The following is a 21,322-nucleotide window of genomic DNA, read 5'->3' as shown; positions in this document are numbered from 1 at the left end:
GTACTTCTCCTGGCATATTAAAATTCCATTTGATGATTGCCTGATTTGTATCCCCAGGAAGAATGTCAACTCACCCATCATGCTCATTTCAAACTCCTTTCCCATCAGTGATGAGAATTCTTCACAGAGATGTTCTGAAGTGGCTCCAAAAATTATGTCATCCACATAAACTTGAATGATAAGCAATTCTTGTTCTCTTTTTAGTAAGAAAAAAGTGTTGTCTATCTTGCCCCTTTTGAAACCATTCTTCAGCAGAAACTTAGATAATCTTTCATACCAAGCTCTTGGAGCTTGCTTCAAACCATATAATGCCTTATTCAATCTGAACACATGATTTGCTAGCTCTGCATCTTCGAAACCAGGAGGTTGCTTGACATACACCTCCTCCTTGAGATCTCCATTCAGAAATGCACTCTTTACATCCATTTGATACAGCTTGAACCCCATAAAAGCAGCAAAAGCTATTAAGATTCTAATAGCTTCCATTCTGGCAACAGGTGCAAAAGTCTCCTCATAGTCAATTCCTTCTTCTTGATTGTATCCTTGCACCACCAGCCTGGATTTATTTCTAGTAATAGCTCCATTTTCATCAAGTTTGTTTCTGAATACCCACCTGGTTCCTATTATTGTTCTGTCTTCAGGTCGAGGAACCAGGTACTATACTTTACTTCTTTCAAACTGATGAAGTTCTTCTTGCATAGAATTGATCCAGTCTGCATCACCGAATGCTTCTTTAACATTCTTAGGCTCAATGGATGATATAAATGCTAAGAATGAAACTAGATTTCTTGTTTTTGATCTAGTTTGAATTCCAGAATTCAAGGGAGAAATGAGATTATCAAGAGGATGTGATGAACTATGCTTCCATCCTGACCTTGCAGTAGACTGATTTGGCAGATTATCATGATCTTCTTCGTCAGGAGTAACATCATCATCTGGTAAGTCTGATGTACTCTGGCTGGAGTGTTGAGTAGTACCAGGTACCCTATCATCCTGTTCAACCTCAGCATCCTCTTCAGGTAGACTGGGACTCTGATCATCACAATCATTTTTGAGTTGTTGATCTGCATCAGTTTCAGCATCTTCAATTTTCTTGAATTTTAGCATTTTGAACACATCATCATCATCAGTTGATCCATCATTCTTCAAGCTTTCATTTTCATCAGAAACAACATGAATGCTTTCTTCAATGCATTGTGTTCGTTTGTTGAATATTCTGTAGGCTTTGCTGGATGAAGAATATCCAACAAATACCCCTTCATCACTTCTAGGGTCAAATTTTCCTAGATCATCCTTCCCATTATTCAGTACAAAACATCTGCATCCAAAAGCTCTAAGATAGTTCAGCATTGGCTTCCTGTTGTTGAGCAGTTCGTATGGAGTCTTGTTCAACACAGCTCTTATTAGACACCTGTTGGTTACATGACATGCTGTGTTAACAGCTTCAGCCCAGAAACTTTGAGGAAGATTTGATTCAACAATCATAGTTCTAGCAATATTCACCAAGGTTCTGTTCTTTCTCTCCTCCACTCCATTTTGTTGAGGAGTTCTTGGAGCATAGAAGTTGTGGCTTGTACCATTTTCAATACAGAATCTATCCAATGTTGAGTTTTCAAACTCTGTGCCATGATCAAATCTAATGCTGCAAACAACTTGATTCAATTTGGTTTGAATCATTTTGAAGAATACCACCAGTTCATCAGCTGTCTCTGCCTTTGATCTCAAAAATCTCATCCAGGTGTATCTTGAATAGTCATCAACAATCACCAAGATGTACTTCTTTCCATTTCTGCTTTGAACCTTCAAGGGTCCACAGAGGTCCATATGAAGCAACTCTAAGGTTCTTGATGATGTAACCTGATTCTTGGGCTTGAATGATGATCTGATTTGTTTTCCTTTAACACAAGCTTCACATATTTTATTTTCAGCAAACCTCATTTTGGGCAACCCTCGGACCAGGTCCTTTGAAATCAACTTATTCAATAAAGATGAACTCACATGTCCCAGCCTACGATGCCAGAGATCAGCATTTTCATTTTGAGCACTGAGACATGTTAAGTCATCTCCATGAGAGATTTCCAAGTTTGCCACATACATATTTTTACTTCTGTGTGCAGTAAGAATTACCTTGTTTGTAGTTAAACTCACCACAGTGCATTTTTCAGAAGTAAATTTGACCTCATTTCCTTTGTCACATATTTGTGACACACTTAGTAAGCTGTACTTCAACCCATCCACATGGTAAACATTGTCAATTGAATCTTCAAGGGATCTTCCTACTTTGCCAACTCCCAAAATGTACCTCTTCTTGCCATCACCAAATGAGACACCTCCACCTTGGAGGGTCTTGAGTGAGAGGAAGTTTTTTACATCACCAGTCATATGTTTAGAGCAGCCACTATCCATATACCAACATTGACTGCTGCTCCTCTCACTCACCTGCACCAAAAATCACTTGTTAAGCTTGGGAACCCATTTCAGCTTGAGTTCCCAGTAGGCAGACAAAGGAGTGATCAGATTGTACTTGGCCCAATATGGTAGACTTTGAATCTTTCTAACAAAGGACCTAGGAGCAGGAACAGATTTTTTCTTTGAAAATCTGTGAGTTGAGACAGATTCTGTAGAACCAGGTCTCTCATTTGGTACATTTTGTTTTTCAGCATACCTAGAATATCTTTCACATGAGTTTCTCCAGCTAACACACTCATTCTTCAAATGTCCATTCTTACCACAATGCAGACACAACAAATTATCGGACACAAACACATACTTACTGTGAGGATTATAAGGAGGACTTATGTTCAGACTTCCTAGTCCTTTCTTATTGAAATTACTCTGATTTGTCACATTTGACAGCAACTTTGAGGATTTGGTCCACTTAAGAGAATTTTCAAGCTCTTTCTTAAGTTTCACTACATCCTGTTCTAATTTGTTATTCTTTTCAAGTGACAAACTAAGATTTTTCTCAGAGTTTTTCAATTTCTCTTGAATTTCAGCTTGCAGACTATTTGGCTTTCCATTCAGATTTTCAGCTTCTTCAGTAATCTGACACAACTGGTTCTTAAGTTCAGAGTTTTTTTAACTCTAGAGACACCATTCTTGACATTGTGTCTTCAAATTGACCTTTGTTTTCAGTTAAAATTTCAAGTTCAGCAATCATGGTATCTCTTTCAGATGTTAACTCTATCACAGAATCTAACATGACTTTTGCCAAGGTCCTCATTTTTTAAGAGAATATTTATCCAGGTCAATTTTCTTGTCAAAAAGAGTTACCTGATTGTCTTCTTCCTCATTGTCTTTGTGTGCCATGAGAGCAAACATTTCATTGAAGACGGTTTCCTCCTCGTGCACAGAAACCATCGACACATTTTTTGGCTCATCAGGATCTTCTGAGTCACTAGAAGAATCCCCCCATGAAGCCAGAGCTCTTATGACAACCATATCAGCAGCAGCTTTACGATCTCTGTTTCCAAGTACCAGGTCCCTTCTGTTTTCTTTGTCACCCCTGTGTTTTTGATGTTCCTTGTTTTCAGTCTTGAGCAAAGGACACTCTCTGATGAAGTGTCCAGATTTTCCACACTTGTAGCAAGTATCTCCTTGAGCAGCATTTCGAGTCCCATTTGTCCCTCTTTTATACATTTTGTTCTTTTTCACAATCTTTTGAAATCTACTGATGAGATATGCCATATCATTATCATCACTTGAATCTTCATCTGATTTATACTTCAACATCAAAGATTTGTCCTTCTTGATTTTCCTTTTTGACAAATCATAGTTTCGATTCATCTCATGTGTTTTAAGATTGCCAATCAAGGCATCCATGGTCAGCACCTTCAAGTCTTTAGCTTCAGTAATGGCATCAACTTTGCTCTCCTAAGACTTTGGAAGAATTCGAAGCACTTTCCTGACTTGTTTGGTCATGCTTATAGGTTCACCCAAACTTCGCAGCTCATTTGTAATAGAAGAAAACTTGGTGAACATGTCATGTATTGTTTCTCCTTCCTTCATTTTGAAGTTCTCATATTTTGAGGTAAGCATGTCAATCTTAGATTCTTTGACTTGCTCAGTTCCTTCATGTGCAGTCAACAAGCAATCCCAAATTTCTTTAGCAGACTCACAGGCTGACACTCTGTTGTACTCATCAGGTCCTATCCCACAGACCAGAAGAGTTTTAGCTTTGAAACCCTTTTCAATCTTTTTCCTGTCAGCATCATCATATTTCTGCCTGGGCTTTGGAACAGTAATGGTCCTTTCTCCATCCTTTACTTCCATCATTGGAACAAAGGATCCATCAAGTATAATATCCCATAACTCGCTATCTTCAGCCGTGAGATAGTCGTGCATTCTAACTTTCCACCAACTGTAGAAGTGTCCATTGAAACGAGGAGGTCTGTGTGATGACTAACCTTCTTCGAGTTTAAGTGGAGCTGCCATTCTTAGAACAAAATCACTTCCTTGGTGTTAACCAAATAGGTAGTGTCTGCTCTGATACCACTTGATAGAATGAATGCCTTTACTTAACAAGTAATGGACCAGGTCCCTTACTTTAACTCAGAAAATTACCAGAAAGTTAAATGCAGTAAAATCAACACACTGATTTTACGTGGAAACCTCCTTGCTTAAGGGAGTAAAACCACGACTTGTCTCACAGATTTTCAATCGTTTTCACTAATCTTCAAAAGCAAAAGCGAAACATGATTACACCAAACGTAAGAAAGAGTTATCAATCTTACCGTTAAGCAATAGACCTCTATTGCTCAACAAGCCTAAGTAGAAAAACACTCTACCCACTAAGCTATCCCACCTGGAAAACCTAGACTTTTAACATAACACACCAATTCCTTTATAGATTTAGGAGTGGATTACAATTTAAGAACAAGAGAATAAATTCCTAAACAACTAGACGAAAAGCTTCAGATGTTGCTGTTGTCCTAGGAATGATTCTGCATATGTTTTGTGTTAGTCTTTGCAAGAGTTCTTGAAAAGTGTTTATCAAGTTGCAAAAACTAAGGAAAAGTGTTTAGGAAAGTGCCTTTTGTATAGGCAAGTCACTTTCCTAAACTTCTTTGCCATTGGCTGGAAGGGTCACACTTTCTGACGCCATCGGGAAGTGTGCACCTACTTTCTGCACCATCTCCAGCTGGCTGTTGACTGGCTCATCATCATGAGAGCCTGGTACCTCTATTAGGTCCCTGAGTTTTGTTTCATCTGCAATACTTCGAACAATACACCTGCAATACTCTAGAAAACCCGGTACCTTTATGAGGTCCCTAAGTTTGTGAAATCATCAAAACTACAAATAACACAAACAGATGTTATCAGGAATGTTACACAAACTAGACCATGACATCGGTTCCCTACCAGAAGATTTCGGATGGACATAGTGCCTAAAAACTCCATCATATTCAAGAATCGCTCGATGATATATTGATTGCCTTCTTGAGTTTTCCACATTAGAAGATATTGAATTTATCAAAGTTCCATTCTTTGCTTGAAGAAAAATAAAGCCTGATTGATTGAAGATCTCCTGATAACCACTGCCAACTGACATAGTAGACCAATATGCAGCATTTGTTGCCTCAGCTGGATAATTGACTGTGTAAAGCACCAGATTTCCATCATTTTGAAGTATGAACTCAAACCTCCCACTCGATACATTCGTGTCAGAGAAACTTGAAACAAGGCTGCTCCCTTGATTAAGTACTTGACCAGGCAAAATCGTATCGGTGGGCTCATCAAAACTCTGCCATAGAGTGTCTGAACTACTAGTTGCTAGCACAAAGTTTCCATTATCAAGCATGGCTCCATAGGCCAATTGAGCATTCGCCATGCCACGAGCCCACATCTCTTGACCATTTGGATCGGTGAGAACTAGTCTTCCATCCGCAGAGAGCTGAACTTTGGATCCATCAAAGACAAGATTATTCCTATTGGCTGACCAAACTATGGTTTTGTCTGTGATTTTATTGAACCATATGGCTAGTAAGTACCTTGATTCATTTCCAACTTTTTGGAAGCCGAAAGCGAATTCATCAGATGGAGATGGCCAAAAGCTAGTAATATCACTTGTAGTGAGTGATGAACCCAAACTAACATTTTGGTAAGATTGAGCAATAGCTGAAAGGGGAAACAATAAGAGACCAACAAGAAGCATAGCTAAAAAAGTCATGTAAGAAAGAGGCAAAGTTATAAATGGATATCATGTATACCTATTAGATACAAACAAAGTGTTGCCTGCAGGGGAAAATAGTCTGGCATATTACATAAACGGTCTTTTAAGTTGAATAGTACTTTACTACATAAGTAGACACTTATTGTATGGAGTTGAATAAGTTGACATACATCCGATGTCCTGTATGGCAATTCACGTCAAATGCAATATCTACGTGTGTGTCTATTTATTTAACTTTATACAGATTTATGAATAACTTGTGCACATCTAATGTTTGAGAGCGTAAATATTAGCTAAGATCAAATTGAATAAAACATTTATGTATTGATAGTAAAAGTCATATTCCACATAAACAAATTTTAGAAAGAAAGTAAAATTGTTGCTTGTTGGACCACATTTTCTAAAAGTAAATGTTGAATAAGTCCTTTGGCAACACCACTTTTTTGAGTTCTACCGCGTTTTCTTGACTTTGGAAATGTTGACGCGTTTCTAAAATATACTTGAGTTGGTACTTTTAAGAGATAGTAACTATTAGTTAGTGGTATTTTTTATTTAGGAAAAAAGATATATTTCTGAATTATTATACATGGTATGTATATATATCCTTTATACTAATGAAAATACATTTGTTATAATTTTACTCACCGACTCGGCATCGGATTGATAAATAAGATGATGTATCATGTGTTCCTCTATAGTCTTCCGTTAGAGTGAAAAGCATATGCATTCTAATTTCTAGACAGCAGGGACACCAACCAAGGGCGGAGCTAGATAGAATTAGGGGGGCGGGAAATATACTATTTATACATGGTATAGATTATTTTTTATGTATATATAGTAGATGTCGAACCTCATTCAATTAGTTCGTAGTTTACTTCTTAAGATGTTGAACGCCTTTATTATAAATTCTAGCTCCACCACCGGTACCTATGTCCCAAAAGTATGATGAAGGATATCTGCATACTCTTTACGATAGTTCGGAGATATATTTGTCCTTTTTTCTATTTATTATTATGTATAACACTATATATATATATATATATCAAACTATCAGAAAGGTTATTATGTATTAAAAATGAGTTACGCATGCACCTTAGATGTTTTGCAAGTATTTTAAAATATATTGTACTTAGTTGGTAAAAAAATTGACACAGTGTATTATAATAAAGTGTGTAATTAATGTATTAAATCTTCAGTAAAACATGCATTGCACGTGTTCTCTAAATTATTCTCTGTAAAACATATTAAAAATGTATTATAAATTTATTAAAATTGTCTAGTTAAAAAAATATTATTGCTATAGATGGTAAATATTTTTCTTAAGATTACATATTTATGTAAATTTCCTAATAGTTTGTTCCTTGTTTTCTGTTTGTTTGTTTTTTGCTCTTATGATCTTGATACTAAAAATTTACTAGTTCAATTAATTTAAATTCGCAACAAATAAATTTCTCGGGGGGCATAAAATGCTTCAAACCAAGTTCTAGCTTATACAGTACCAGATCTATGAGTAATGAATATAATCATCCCGTTATACTTATTGATATCCGGAATTTCACTAAAGATATATTTAACTTTTGAATAAGAATATGATAGATCATAAAAATACTTATATTTGGGATGGACGTAAATATCGAAGCAAAAATAAATTGAACTGACGAAGTACTATCATAAACCCACTTTTGAATTGTAACTTTTAAAAATTCAAATAAAACAAAATTTTCATAAATAAATTTGATTTTTCTTGGCTACAACGTAAATACCACTCGTTAAAGAAAGATAGAAAGTTGACCACTAAAGTACTCAAATCAATTTTCTAAAGTTAGTTTGGACCTTCTTGTTTTGATTTCTTTTTATTGAAATGAAAAATCGATGTTTCTTTCATTAGGATTTCTTGCCAGAAGTTATAAGCTACTGTTTTTGGTGGATAATTAATTTGAATCGTGAATCGTTTATATTAACTAATTCGGTCCATATAGATAAGATTATAGTAGGAACTTAACAAATGTAAATTATATTAAATAATTATGTATGTTTTCATTATTTCAAGTTATTTACACGAAGAACGAACATATAAAAAGTGAATGTAAAAGAGGGTCATTATTTAATAACAAGGCAAAACACTAATTAAATGTTTAAAATTTTCTTTTTGGTCTACTTTTTACTTTTTTACAAATTTGAATTTATAATGGTCTAGACTAGGGCTCGGTTGGAAAATAACTTTGGTAATCGAATTTAATAAAAAATAAAGTGTAATTAGACTAACACATTTGGTTGATCATATAAATACTTGGTCAATCGTTAATTGAGTGTAGTTGAAAGAGTGTACTTACATACTCCAATTATGAGGGAGTGGCGCGAATTGATGGTAACTACATGGTATAATTGCAAGTTGATTACTTTTTTAATTTTCTGCTTTTATTTTATTTTATTTTTATTTCTATTATGTTAAATTCTTTTTTATTTAATTTCTAAAAATATATTTTTATTTTTTACATTTTATTTCCTTCTCATTCTCAACCTTTACTTCTTGCGATTCTATACGATTTTTAATATTATTTATTTTATTTTTATTTTTCATTAGCATGATTTTGTTAGTATTCTAGTTTTTAAATTAAAGTAGAATTCACTGTTGAATAAGGTTATATATTGACATTTCTATTTTCTTTTAAATGATATTTATGTATGATATGTTGAAATTGATATAAGAGTATTTTATTAAAAAAAATTATTTTAAATTTAGAACTTATGTTATTTTTAGTTTCATTTGTTTTGGTAAATTGACTTGATATTCACATTGCAAGTCATTTATTTTTTAGTTAGACTTGATAAAATTATCTTCAAATATTTTCATACTTTATGACATTTTATTCATGATATCAATCTCATTTTCAAAGAAGTATTTCAAGATGTTTATAGAAATCTTGTACTTTTACTTTTTATTATTAATTTAATTAAAATATATTAATTTGAAAAGAAAAATCAATTTTTTTTTTGATAATATTAGTTAAGAACATATGTTTGTTGATTAATATGTTTTTAATGGACAATATATATAAATATTTAATTTAATTTTTTTAGTAAAGACCCTTATCTGACTAATGTAGTTATTTAATTTTTATAATTAGTTTTGATTTTTAAAATTTAATATAATCTTATGATTGTGCATTCAAACACTATTACATTATGAAAAAAGTATGAAAAAATGATATGTAAACATAATTACTCAGTTTTGTAATTATTAACCTAGTAATTACACCAATTTCAATTATTTATAACTTTCCAAACGGACCTAGTAAAATTTTCTACAAATATATATTTTTATTTTTTGTAATTCATTTATTTCCTTCTCATTTTCAACTTTTACTTCTTGCAATTTTATGCAATTTTTCATAGTATTATTTCATCTTTATTTTTTTATAAAAAGTAAAGTTGAAGTCACTGTTGAATAAGGTTATACTAGGGGTGGCAGGGGGATCGGGCTATCACGCCCCGACCCGCGTCCCATCCGGCCCATCCCCTTACGTTTAGGGGGTTTAGGGGGTGGGGGATGAGGAGACCGGTCAAGGGCCGGTTCACCCTTGCGTCCCGGTTCGCGGAATCCCCACTTTTTTTCTTTTTGTTTAATTTTTTTTTAAAAAAAGTTACCGTTTTAATCCGTTGGGGAAGCGGCTAGTGCCTCCCCTTCCCCCCCCCCCCCCCCCCCCAAATGGATTTTTGCCACTTTTGTGTTCTCAAACATCCCTACCACCCCTCTACTTTTAAAACTTTTTTTTAAACCCTCAAGTTATAATAATTACACTTTAACCCATTTTTAATATTATAAATACACATATCCCCTACTATTTCTTACAAAATCATCTATTCTCATTTCTCTCATCTATTTTCCTATAACCTCTCAACTCTCAACTCTCAAGTGTCAATCTTAATTTCTATTCCATTTAATTTCTCATATTATTATAATTCATATATTTCAATTTTCAATTCAAATTTTTCATATTATATCAATATATATATAATTATATTATCTCATATTTGTTATCAAGTATTGGTTGGAGTTTCAAATTAGAAGTTACAACAAACCAAAAGCTTCAACAATCGATTTAACGTCTGCTATTAACGCAGACTTTTGGTACATACGTTTCATAATATTTATATTTTATTTTTCGTCTTTATTTTTGTGTTATTTATTATTTTATATTACACTTTATATATAATTAAGTATGAATTCTAGCAAAAAAATAGCGGTAAAGGAAAAGAGAAAGCACAAGATAACGAAGAAAGTAGACTTTTTAAATTATTTAATTTTGGTAAAAAAATTGTAAAGAAAAAAAGAGTAGTAAAAGTGGTGGTACTTCATCTAACTCAACGAGTAGAGTTAGATAAAACATAAATGATTCTACTTATGTTGATGATACTCCTTATGATATCGATTCAAATGTTCAACTCGATCACGAAAGTTTAGAACGACGTTACGGTAATATTAATCCTAATGTGATGAAAATTCAGGTGAAGAAGTATAAGCTGACTTGGGAGATGAGGAGTTAGAAGAAACACCTACTAGTCCGGTCACAGAAGTTCCAAATGAGACTATCAATTTATCGGAGCAAAATTTTGAACATTCACCCCTTATACCTCTAACAAGGGAGAAGGTGAAGTATCAACGCCCTAAAATTTCTATTGTGTGACAATTTATGACTTTCGATAAAGTAAATAGTGTTGCTATTTGTAATAAGTGTAAGCAACCTTTTAAACATAAACAAGGTGGGAGTCAAGGTGGAACGGGGGGATTAAATAGACATTTGTTATCTTGTGTGCCGATTCAATATAAAGAAGTTAAAGCATTAACCAATAGAAAAAAAGGAATTTCAATTAATGAATTTGATATTACCGGTAATGCATAGATAGGGGCTTCTAACATGGTTCAAGGAACGTTAGATCCTTTTAACCCCGCTGGTCAATAACACAACGTAAATATAATAAGGAATTAGATCGGGAAAATTTAGCTAAAATGGTTTCTGTTTTTGGTTTGCCTTATAGTTTTCCTTCAAATCCCGGTTTTATTGAATATATTCAACAAACTTATAATCCGGATTATAGAGGCTTTTCAAGAAATACTGTTAAATCTGATGTTTTTGAATTTCAAGATAAACATTGTCAATTTTTTCGTTGTATATTTAGCATATTAGATAGTAGAGTGTCTATAACTTCGGACATGGGTCGTAGTGTTAATGAAAATTATTATTTAACTATTACTGCACATTGGATTGATCATAATTGAAATTTGCAAAAAAGAATTATAAGTTATAAACTATGTATAGAGAAAAAAACTGGTGCACAATTAGCTTCAAATATTTTAAGTGTTTTAGATTATTACATGATTATAGATAAAATAATGTCTGTCGCATTAGATAATGCATCTAATAATACAAACGCTGCTAAAATGTTAAAAGTTAGATTATGTCCAATTGACAATAATGTTTTTCATGTTAGATGTGTCGCACATATATTAAATTTAGTTGTACAAGATGGTATTTCATTATTTGATTGTGGTAGCGTAAAAATTGAATATGCTGTTACCTGGATTTTTCATACAAACAATGCTGCTAGAATTAGGGAATTTAATGAGCATTGTTTACTATGTGAATTGTCACCTAGAAAAATTCCAAAACATATTAAAACAAGGTGAAATTCTCTTTACGAAATGCTTTCGGTTGCTTACAAATATAGAAAACCCATACAAATCATTTTTAATGCTCATAATGCTGACCCATTAGATAAAATTTGTGATAAAAATTGGGAAGAAACTAAAGAACTATTACAATTTTTAAGACTTTTTTATGATGCTACTACCATGTTTTCTGGAATTTACAATCCTACTATTTCATCCGTATTAATAAATATTTGTGCTCTTACAATTCAATTTTTTAAATATAAAAAAATAGATAAATTTAGAGTCGCAATTGAAGGTATGATTGAAAAAATTTAAATTTTTTTTCCTATTCCTCAAGTTTTTTAACGGCTACTTTACTTCATCCGTCTTATAAATTACAAAGTGTGCAAGGCCTTGTTAACACTTTTTATGAAACTTTAGAAATTTTATCGAAAGAAATTCCAAATTATCAAACGTGTAAGTCTAGCATAAAATTAGAAGCAAAACTGTTGTATGAAAAATATAGAACTACGGAAAATTTTCAAGGAGAAGTTGGTCAAACTTCTAATGTTGAGATTGATTTGTCACTTACAACTTTAACTTACATGCGAGGTAATCTTGGTCTTAATTCTATTAACCGTGATGATTTTGAAGAATATCTTAATCAATCTTTAGAAATATTGAAAATCAACGATGGTAATAAAGATTTATTAGGATGGTGGAGTAGGCGAAGCGATGCATTTCCAACTTTGAGCAAAATAGTTCGTGATGTTCTAGCTATTCAAGTTGCATCGGAGACTGCTTTCAGTGTAGCAAGGTTTCAAATTGGTGATCATAGACTTTTATTGGCGGAAGACAGTTTGGAAACAACAGTTTTATTTAGAGACTGGTCCAATGTTGAAAGGAGGAATAATAATTTGCCAAAGTTAAGTAAAAAACAAGTAAGTTGGATCAAAACACAATTGAATGCAGTGATGATGAATTAGAGGCACAAGAATTTCTAGCAAGTTTGCCAACACCGGAGGATATCACCATCGATATGATGCGACAATTAGAATTAAATTTTAAAGGAGAAAACAAATATTTTTAGATTACATTCGAGAACTAATTGAAAGAGTACCCTTCCTAGAAGGTGGCTGTGTAAAATTAGTTACTCATCTAATATCTGTAACAAATATTAATTTTACGTATGAGAACTTATTGAAACAGAACCCTTCCTAGAAGGTGGCTGCATAGATTAGTTACGCCACTAATATTTGTTAATTGTAACTTCTAAGTTCTATTGAATAAATTTGAAGGTTTTAACTTTTGTTCAAGTTTTTTTATACAATTATTGTTTTGCATTTTAATTTTAATATATACAATTAAATATATACTAAAGGACTAAACTAACTAAAGTACTAAACTAACTTTAAAATACTTAATTTAAAGTTTACAATTTACATTACTTTAAAATATTTGAATTACAAATTTAAACTTCTCAAATTCGAAATTTATATGTGGATGATCCATTAGAGTTATCCAACAATTAATTGGATTCATGTTTTAGTGTTTCCAATGTGATAAGATTTCAAGGTGATATTAATCTTGATGATAACTATGTATAATTTCAAGGTGATCTTTGACTATGATATCTCAACACTATAAATAGAGATATCATTCACCATTGTATGACACACTTGAATAAGAAAATTCTCTCCTCTATCTTATACTTCTTGTCCTTTTCTTATATTCTGAGCTTTCTTTACAACAGGTTATCAGCACGATGTTGCTACTTGCAAAGGTATTATATAAATATTTTTATTTAATTCACATATTCTCTCATAATTTTTCATTATGTCGAATTTATCCAAACTTGAGTTTATGGCATTAGATATTTCTGGAAAGAATTATCTTTTACGGATACTCGATGCTGAGATTCACTTGGCTGCTAAAGGTCTTGATGCCACTATTACTCAGGGAAATGAAGCATCGAGTCAAGATAAGGCAAATGCTATGATTTTCCTTTGTCACCATCTTGATGAGGGACTGAAGATTGAATATCTGATGGTAAAAGATCCACTTGAATTGTGGACTGATTTAAAGGGGAGATATGACCACCTAAAGGCAACAGTGTTGCCAAGAGCTCATTATGAGTGGATGCATTTACGGTTTCAAGATTTTAAGACCGTAATTGAATACAACTCTGTTGTTTTCAGGATAACCTCCCAGTTAAAATTATGTGGGGAGACTATAAAAGATGAGGACATGTTGGAAAAGACACTTACTACTTTCCATGTCTCAAATGTGATATTGCAGCAGCAATATCGTGAAAAGAGTTTTCAGAAATATTCTGAACTAATCTCATGTCTTTTGGTGGTTGAGCAACATAATGCTCTTTTAATGAAAAATCATGAAGCTCGTCTTACTGGAGCTGCTTCATTACCGGAGGCAATTATGGTGGAAGCACGTGATCAATCTGAAGTAAAAAGAGATGATCATCGGGGATATAATAATGCACGAGGACGTGGAAAATATAAAATATGATACACTAATCGTCAAGGTGGTGGTCATAATAAAAGGTAGAACAATTTGAGTTCTCAAAATAACCCTTCAAAAAGTAATTGTCGTCATTGTGGCATGAAAGTCCATTGGAAGAATGAATGTCGCACACATGAGCATTTTGTAAGGCTCTATCAAAATTCCTTTAATAAGAAAGGAAATAAAACTGGTGCTTCCTCTTCCAATGCTCGAGCTAAGTCACATATGACTCTTAAAGATAATTATAAGCCGGGAACATCTCAGAAATATGATAAGGATGTTAAGCAAATTTGACTTTAAAGGATGATGTTTTTTATGGCCTTGGTGACATTACTCATATGGAAGTTGATGACTTCTTTGGAGATCGAAACTGATGTTTGATCTTTTAGCTGGGGAATGAAGTCTGTTAATATTTTACATAATATTTTACTTATGTATTTTTAATTATTATGTTATTCATGTTGAAGTATTTAAATTTCCGTTGTTAATTTTGTTTCTTCCTTCTTTTAATGTATTTTATTTTAATAAAAATTAATAGAAATCCCAGTTGTCAGTTGGATTCAAGATGAGTAATGGAGATGTATGCCATCTTGATAGTGCTACAACGCATACAATATTAAAAGAAAAGAAATACTTTTTTAATTTGGTTATGAAAATGGCATATGTTAACACAATACTAGGTACTACAAAATTAATTGAGGGCTCTGGAAGAGCGACCTTATTACTACCTGGAGGAACAATATTAAGCATTGATAATGCATTATATTGTAGTAAGTTGATACACTCAAACTTACTTCTCAAATAAGAAGTAAAGCGGTCGTGTCAAGTAAATAACCCAACTAGTGAGGTTGGAACCGTTCCCACGAGGAAAATAGTCTAGACTTAACTTCAATGTGTTATTACTTTTGTTCAGTCAATTACTTCCTTGGAAAGTAAAACAATAAAAGGGGGGTTTCTATTTCTAAATGAATGAAAATAACTACCTAAGTTGAAAGAGACACTTAACAGCTTTGAATGTTGGATTTTAATCAATTAATCAAAGTAACTAGGGTTTACGTGTTCCTCACAGGTTCATAACTTGATAATTCTAACTATAACAATTATTTCCTAGTATCTTGCATGCAAAGTAATAAGTTATGTATTTCTAAATCCTTGGTCCGGCGTTTAGAAAATCTCACTCCGTACCTTTGTCCGGCTACGTGTGTTGCTTTCCTAACCCTTATCTTTACCTCATATTAAGCATCGTATTTGATATTTGACTAAGTTATTACCTCGTACCAATAAATACTAGCCTATTAGATAGTATATACTAAATCTATGTTGATAATTCTTTTCCTATTATCTATCTCCTTGGTCCGGCAAGTAGCATTAAGGAGAGTTCTAACGTTGTCCATCCGTTAAAAAGACTTCTAAGCAAAAGAATTATTAATACATGCAAGACACTATTCTAGAATCGTTATTTTAGTTAGGTTTTATCTCATTATTTGCCTATGGTTCCCACCTAGTTATGGAGTTTAGTTACTCATAGTCATAATCACAATATTCAAATATATTAAATAAGAATTCATGTACTTACTTCAATGAGAAAAAGTAAAATCCGAAAGTTTGCTTGATTAATCACCAATAATCACTTGCAAGAATCTCAAAATAATTAACAATCTTACAAAAAGTCTAATGATTCTCAAAAGTCTAACAATACAGTGTCTACTAATATGATGTCTAACAATACGGATTCTAGCAATGATCCCGAGTCTAACCCCAAAAACGAGGTTTTTCAAACTATTTATAGAAAATAAAAACCTAATTAAACAAGGACTCTATTTGCTGGAAATCTTCCAAAACGCAGCTGGGTCGACAGACCTCGCGACGGATCGTCATGGTCTCGACGGACCGTCATAGACTCCGTCGTCCCATACTTGTGCAAATTCTTCTGCTACTCCCTTCATTACCCTCGACTGCAAGTATGACGGACCGTCATAGGCACAACGGTCCGTCGAGGGTCTTCGTTCCAAAACACTTCAACTCTTGGAATATGGGTACTAGGATTACTTCTCTGAACTTCATGACGAACCTGCAGGACGGACCGTCATAGACACGACGGACCGTCACAAGCTTCATAACCCCACACATGGTCAGACTTCCACATCTTCCTTCAGCAGCTGCACTACGCTGCCACCTACGGACCATCACAAACACGACGGACCATCACAAGCTCCGTAGATGGTCTCTTCTGCATTTCTTCGCTCAAAATCTCCGCATTCATCTTTGAACAGATTTCCTGCAAAATAAAGAGAAAATTATATAAACATTAGCACAAAAAGGCTTTTGGACACACTAAACTTAAGGAAAAAGTATTAATAATACCGTGAAACCACAATATATCAACACTCTCAACTTAAATTCGTTGTTTGTGCTTAAGCGACGCACTATGACTCAATACAAAATCTTTGTACAATAGTATCCATGTTTTATCCTTTGCAATCATTTGGCTATCAATCCCGATTAATCTCATCAAATCTATGCATACTATCACTATTAGGCTTGAATTATGTGGGATCAGATCATGACACAGACTCACCATGCACTAACACCTATCCTCTTCAATTTCTCACCGAGGTGCTAACAATTTCGGTATTGCAATTAGTGTCCTCACTTTAAAACAAAATCCTCATTTTTCACACAATGATTTCAGTTTGAGCATAAGAATTACTTTTCAACACTCGCTCTCAGAACAAAGTCACACTCATTCATACCTATTGCCATAAGCTTGCCCTTATTTTCACTGTCTATAGTTTGCTATACAACCCTTAGGATCACGATAGGACTTTCTTAGCTTGTAACATAGGCTCAGGGTCAGGTAGGGTATATTTAGGTATACTTTAGTGACATTTTGCCCTCACTTGACATATCGGCTAAACCTTCCACTTTCTATCATTTTATCTCGCCCAATTTCTCATATTCTTTCACCTTGCTATTTTCTCTTCTTTCTTCATTCGTGTTAGTGACTCTCTTCTTTTCTTGCTTGTATTTCTTGAGTCACTTTGCTTTTCTTTCAACTAATTCTTGAGTCACTTTACTTTTGTTCTTTCTCTCTCTTTGTTCTTTCAACCCCACTTTCCAGAGCATTCCTCATAATAGCCACCCTCAACTCATGGCTTTTCCATGAGTCAAGGTACACAATACCCAAAGTTGGGTCAGGGCCATAACGAAGGTTGTTTACTGCATTAGCCACCCTCAACTTATGGAGAGACCAGGGCCAACACATTATTCCCAGAAAAGATCAGTTGGGGTGAAAAAGAAAGGTCTAATTTAAGCTCAGATCATTTCGATCAAACAAGGATAAATTTCATTTGGTTTTCTTTTATTTAGGCTAAAAATGGGCTATATTGAATAAGGGCCTATGATCATTTCTTAATTGTCTATTATAACTTACTTTTAGCAGGACTAACCAGGCAAGTTCTAGCTCAATACAAATAGTGGACTATTCAAATCTTCCTCACACTCACTTGACATCTCATCACTCTACCAGATTATTAGACACCTAGTTCGAATTTCAGACTTAGGGTAATGCAATGGTATACCTCTATCTCATGCTTAGAACCACTCATTTATCAGTTACTATGCCTAGTCGTGCATCATTTTCCAATTTATAAGGATATCATTTTAACCATCATGCTCTAGAATTAAACTATGTACAAAAGATATAGACATACCGGTTCAACAGAAAAAGTAATCATTCTTTTGGGAAAAAAGAACACAGGCAAGAAAACCCCAAAAGAGGATTGTGAATTGGGCTACTCAGACTTCACCCTAACACTCACTTTCCATTTACCCTACCCCAACAAAAAAAACATGCAATTGTCCCCAATCCATAAAAATTTAAATACTAGAGTGGTAGGTGAAGCAAACCTGTGGCGCAAAGCGCCGTCGATCAGCAAGTTGGTGGGTCCGGTTCCCCGGAACCCACATCCTCTACAATCTGGACACCCTCAGTGGTGTCCTCAGCAAAAAATGCACTATCAGTAGTGCCTCCTGCTATCTCCACAGTTCGGGAGGTAGACGCCCCAGCCGCTAACTCTGATGCTCTCATCTGGTGCGCCGTCTCCTCCTCCTTTTTCCGTGCTCGAGCCTCGTCCTCTGCTCGACCACTACGCCTCTTGGAATGCTCTCGAGGGGGAGGTGGTGGAATCTCTTAAGTAGCGAATAGGGCCGCCAACACTGTGTCTTCAGCAGGCTCGACAAAAGGGGCCTCAGACTCTAGCACCCTAGCCTTTAAGATCGTGTCAATATCTGTGCGAAGGCTGTCGACTGTAGCCTGAAGAGTCGACACATCCACTGGAGATGTTGGTCGGGTTAGCACCCTCAACTCAAAGGCGTCCAAGTGCTGGTGAACCTCAGCGATCTTTCGCTCTGTATACTGGACCATTTTCCGCACTAGGCGCTCTTCTGACTCAGTAATAGACTTCTGCATCCACGACTGGATATGATGCAGAAGTGTAGCCATTTGCGCCTCTAATTTTTGGACCCTAGCAAGCGAGACCAGCGCCGGTAGAGGGGTTGTGCGAGAGAAGATCGGGGTAGTGCTACTACCCGGGATAGACTCGACCGGGGTAGTGTCATTGGACGCCGCCTGTGTAGCCGTGCGGGCCTGGGCTACCGTATCAGCAAGCATCAGCAAGTGGGGGCAGTTCTGGACGGGGCCCTCTGCGTGAAGCCAACTCATTGGCCTCATCTCTGATGAGGCCGACGTCAACAGTGCCCTGCGGGGTCTTGAGCTGATCTACGTGCCATATAGGCACACCTGCGGACCTGCAGAGAGAAAAGATCATGAACGGGAAAGGGTAAGTAGTAGTGACCTTGAAAGCCCTTTCGTGCATGACTCCCTGTAGAAGCCACGTGAAATCCACCTCGAACCCGGCAATCATCGCCGCCATCAACACTGCTCGATCCCATGTAACGATATTATCAGTGGCTGTGGGGGAAAGGCAGTGGCGGACAATCAGCCATAAGAACTTCGCCGTGAAAGTTAGGTTGGCCTTATTGATGGCCCCCTTTGGCTCCGGCACCCAATCGGCACCCTCTCCATCAACTGACAGGTGGAGGGCCATCCACCTATTGGTGGTCTCTCTCAGCGATGGCTCGCACAGGAACTGGCCATCTTTAACAATCTGCCATCGGTAGTCAAACTCGGCAGTGAGAGGGGTCCGAGTAGCATCAACACCCTCGCCGTATAGAAACCGGCGGATGGCAGGCAGGGAAATGTCAACCTGCACGCCCCGTACTCGGACCTGCTCTTGTGAGGCCTGTTTGGCGGGGGCAGCCCGCCTATGTATCTATGATCGGAGAGTCGCTACGTAGGATACGTAGAACTCTCGGACCATTTCTTCACTGTAACGTCCCAACGGACATGCTGTCCACTCCAGGAGATGCCTGGTGAAGAGATTGTGGATCTCAGGCATCGCTGGGAGACTCCCTGTAAGGACCCGCCGCTCCAAGGTGAGTGTTCGAGTCATAAATTCTTGTCAGTGAGGAACTTGGCGTCGGAGTAGACTTGAAATTGTCGTCGACACACCACCGGTTGGGCTGGTCAGTAGATGGGGTGGGGGCCTGAGCTGGTGAACCTGATGTGGATTCCTAACTTTCAGCCTCATCAGACGAGGCCGACGCTGCAGCAGTGGCGGGTGCGGGAACCTTAGTAGAGCCGGAGGCTTCCTCCGACCAGGATACTCCTAAGGAGCCAGACGCTCCTTCTTCATTTGTGGCTGACCCAGAGGGTGTGCCGGTCAGTGTGCGCTCCTCATTAGACTGGGAGGCAGTGACTACGCCGGACGCCACCTTTTTGGGTGTGGCTCTGGGAGAACGTGCAGCACGGGAAGAGGTGGAAGTTCCTGGGGGAACGTACTCGGGGTCACGCTCATCATCAGAGCCAATGACCACGAGGGCAAACGAGGCGACAGACTTCGATCTCCCGCGTGCATAGATTCGATCTTGCTTGGGTGCCATAGTAGATAGCACCTGTAAAGGATCAATATTAGTACGAGAAGTGGCAAACAAGACAAGTAAAACCACACAAAAAATTAAAACAGTATGAAATTTCTATGGTAACAGTGACACACGACGGGCCTGGTGACGGCTCGTCGTGACTATGACGGATCGTCATGGGGTCCATCGTGTCTTACTTAGACTATGTATATATGGATAACACTGAAGGAGAGTCTCTGACTAGTATGACGGTATGTGTAGGACGGACCGTCACAGGTACGATGGTCCGTCGTAGGTGTCCGTCAGAGGACACTTAAAAAAATGAGAGACCCTTAGGAGAGGGGTCTTTGACCGTCATAACGGTCATGGAGAACGTACCATCGTGGGTACGACGGTCCGTCACATGTATCCGTTGAAGGACACTTAGAAAAAGTGAGAGACCCTTAGGAGAGGGGTCTCTGACCGTCATAACGGTCATGCAGGACGGGCCGTCGTGGGTACGACGGTCCGTCACATGTGTCCGTTGAAGGACACTTAGAAAAAAGTGAGAGACCCTCAGAAAGAGGGTCTCTGACAACCAGAACGGTAGTGCAGGACGGACCGTCGTGGGTATGACGGTCCGTCACATGTGTCCGTTGAAGGACACTTGGAAAAAAATGGACAGTGGGGTGTTAGGGATTTTGGAACGGACCCTATGACGGTCCGTCATGGGTACGACGGTCCGTTATCGGGGTCACGTTCTATAGATCAGTGATAAAACTGGGGGCACCCCATGCATCCCCGATGAACCCAAATCGAAATTGTGGTGTTTTGGACCTACATTTGTCTAACCCAACTACCTAGGAAACTAGAAATGCAAAAGCACCTATGTCTAGGGTTGTAAACACGGCAATTTCGAACATTTTTAACCTAGATTAGGCAGAATCTTATCACAAAGAACTAAGCTAATACTAATTAATAAACAAAAATACAGGATAAGTGAGTAGAAATTAGAG

The 21,322-nt window shown here is 36.4% G+C and overlaps 2 protein-coding genes across 2 annotated transcripts; both read right to left on the bottom strand.

Annotated features, from left to right (window-relative positions):
* Nucleotides 1–3,873: 3,873 nt before the first annotated feature.
* LOC138341425 (uncharacterized) lies at nt 3,874–4,344 on the bottom strand. Its single transcript, XM_069293085.1, has one exon. It carries the CDS (start codon nt 4,342–4,344, stop codon nt 3,874–3,876), a length of 471 nt encoding a protein of 156 aa, XP_069149186.1.
* A 712-nt stretch (nt 4,345–5,056) lies between these two features.
* LOC138341409 (G-type lectin S-receptor-like serine/threonine-protein kinase LECRK2) lies at nt 5,057–6,169 on the bottom strand. The gene is made up of 2 exons (XM_069293084.1): nt 5,311–6,169; nt 5,057–5,208 (listed from the first exon to the last, which is right to left on the bottom strand). The coding sequence occupies exons 1-2, from the start codon at nt 6,167–6,169 to the stop codon at nt 5,057–5,059; spliced, it is 1,011 nt and encodes a 336-aa protein (XP_069149185.1).
* Between the last annotated feature and the right edge of the window lie 15,153 nt (nt 6,170–21,322).

The sequence above is a fragment of the Solanum lycopersicum genome, chromosome 1 (genome assembly GCF_036512215.1).
Source record: "Solanum lycopersicum chromosome 1, SLM_r2.1".
Taxonomy (NCBI): Eukaryota; Viridiplantae; Streptophyta; class Magnoliopsida; order Solanales; family Solanaceae; genus Solanum; species Solanum lycopersicum.
Note: the sequence above shows the minus strand (reverse complement) of the source record. Positions and strands in the feature narration are given on the sequence as shown.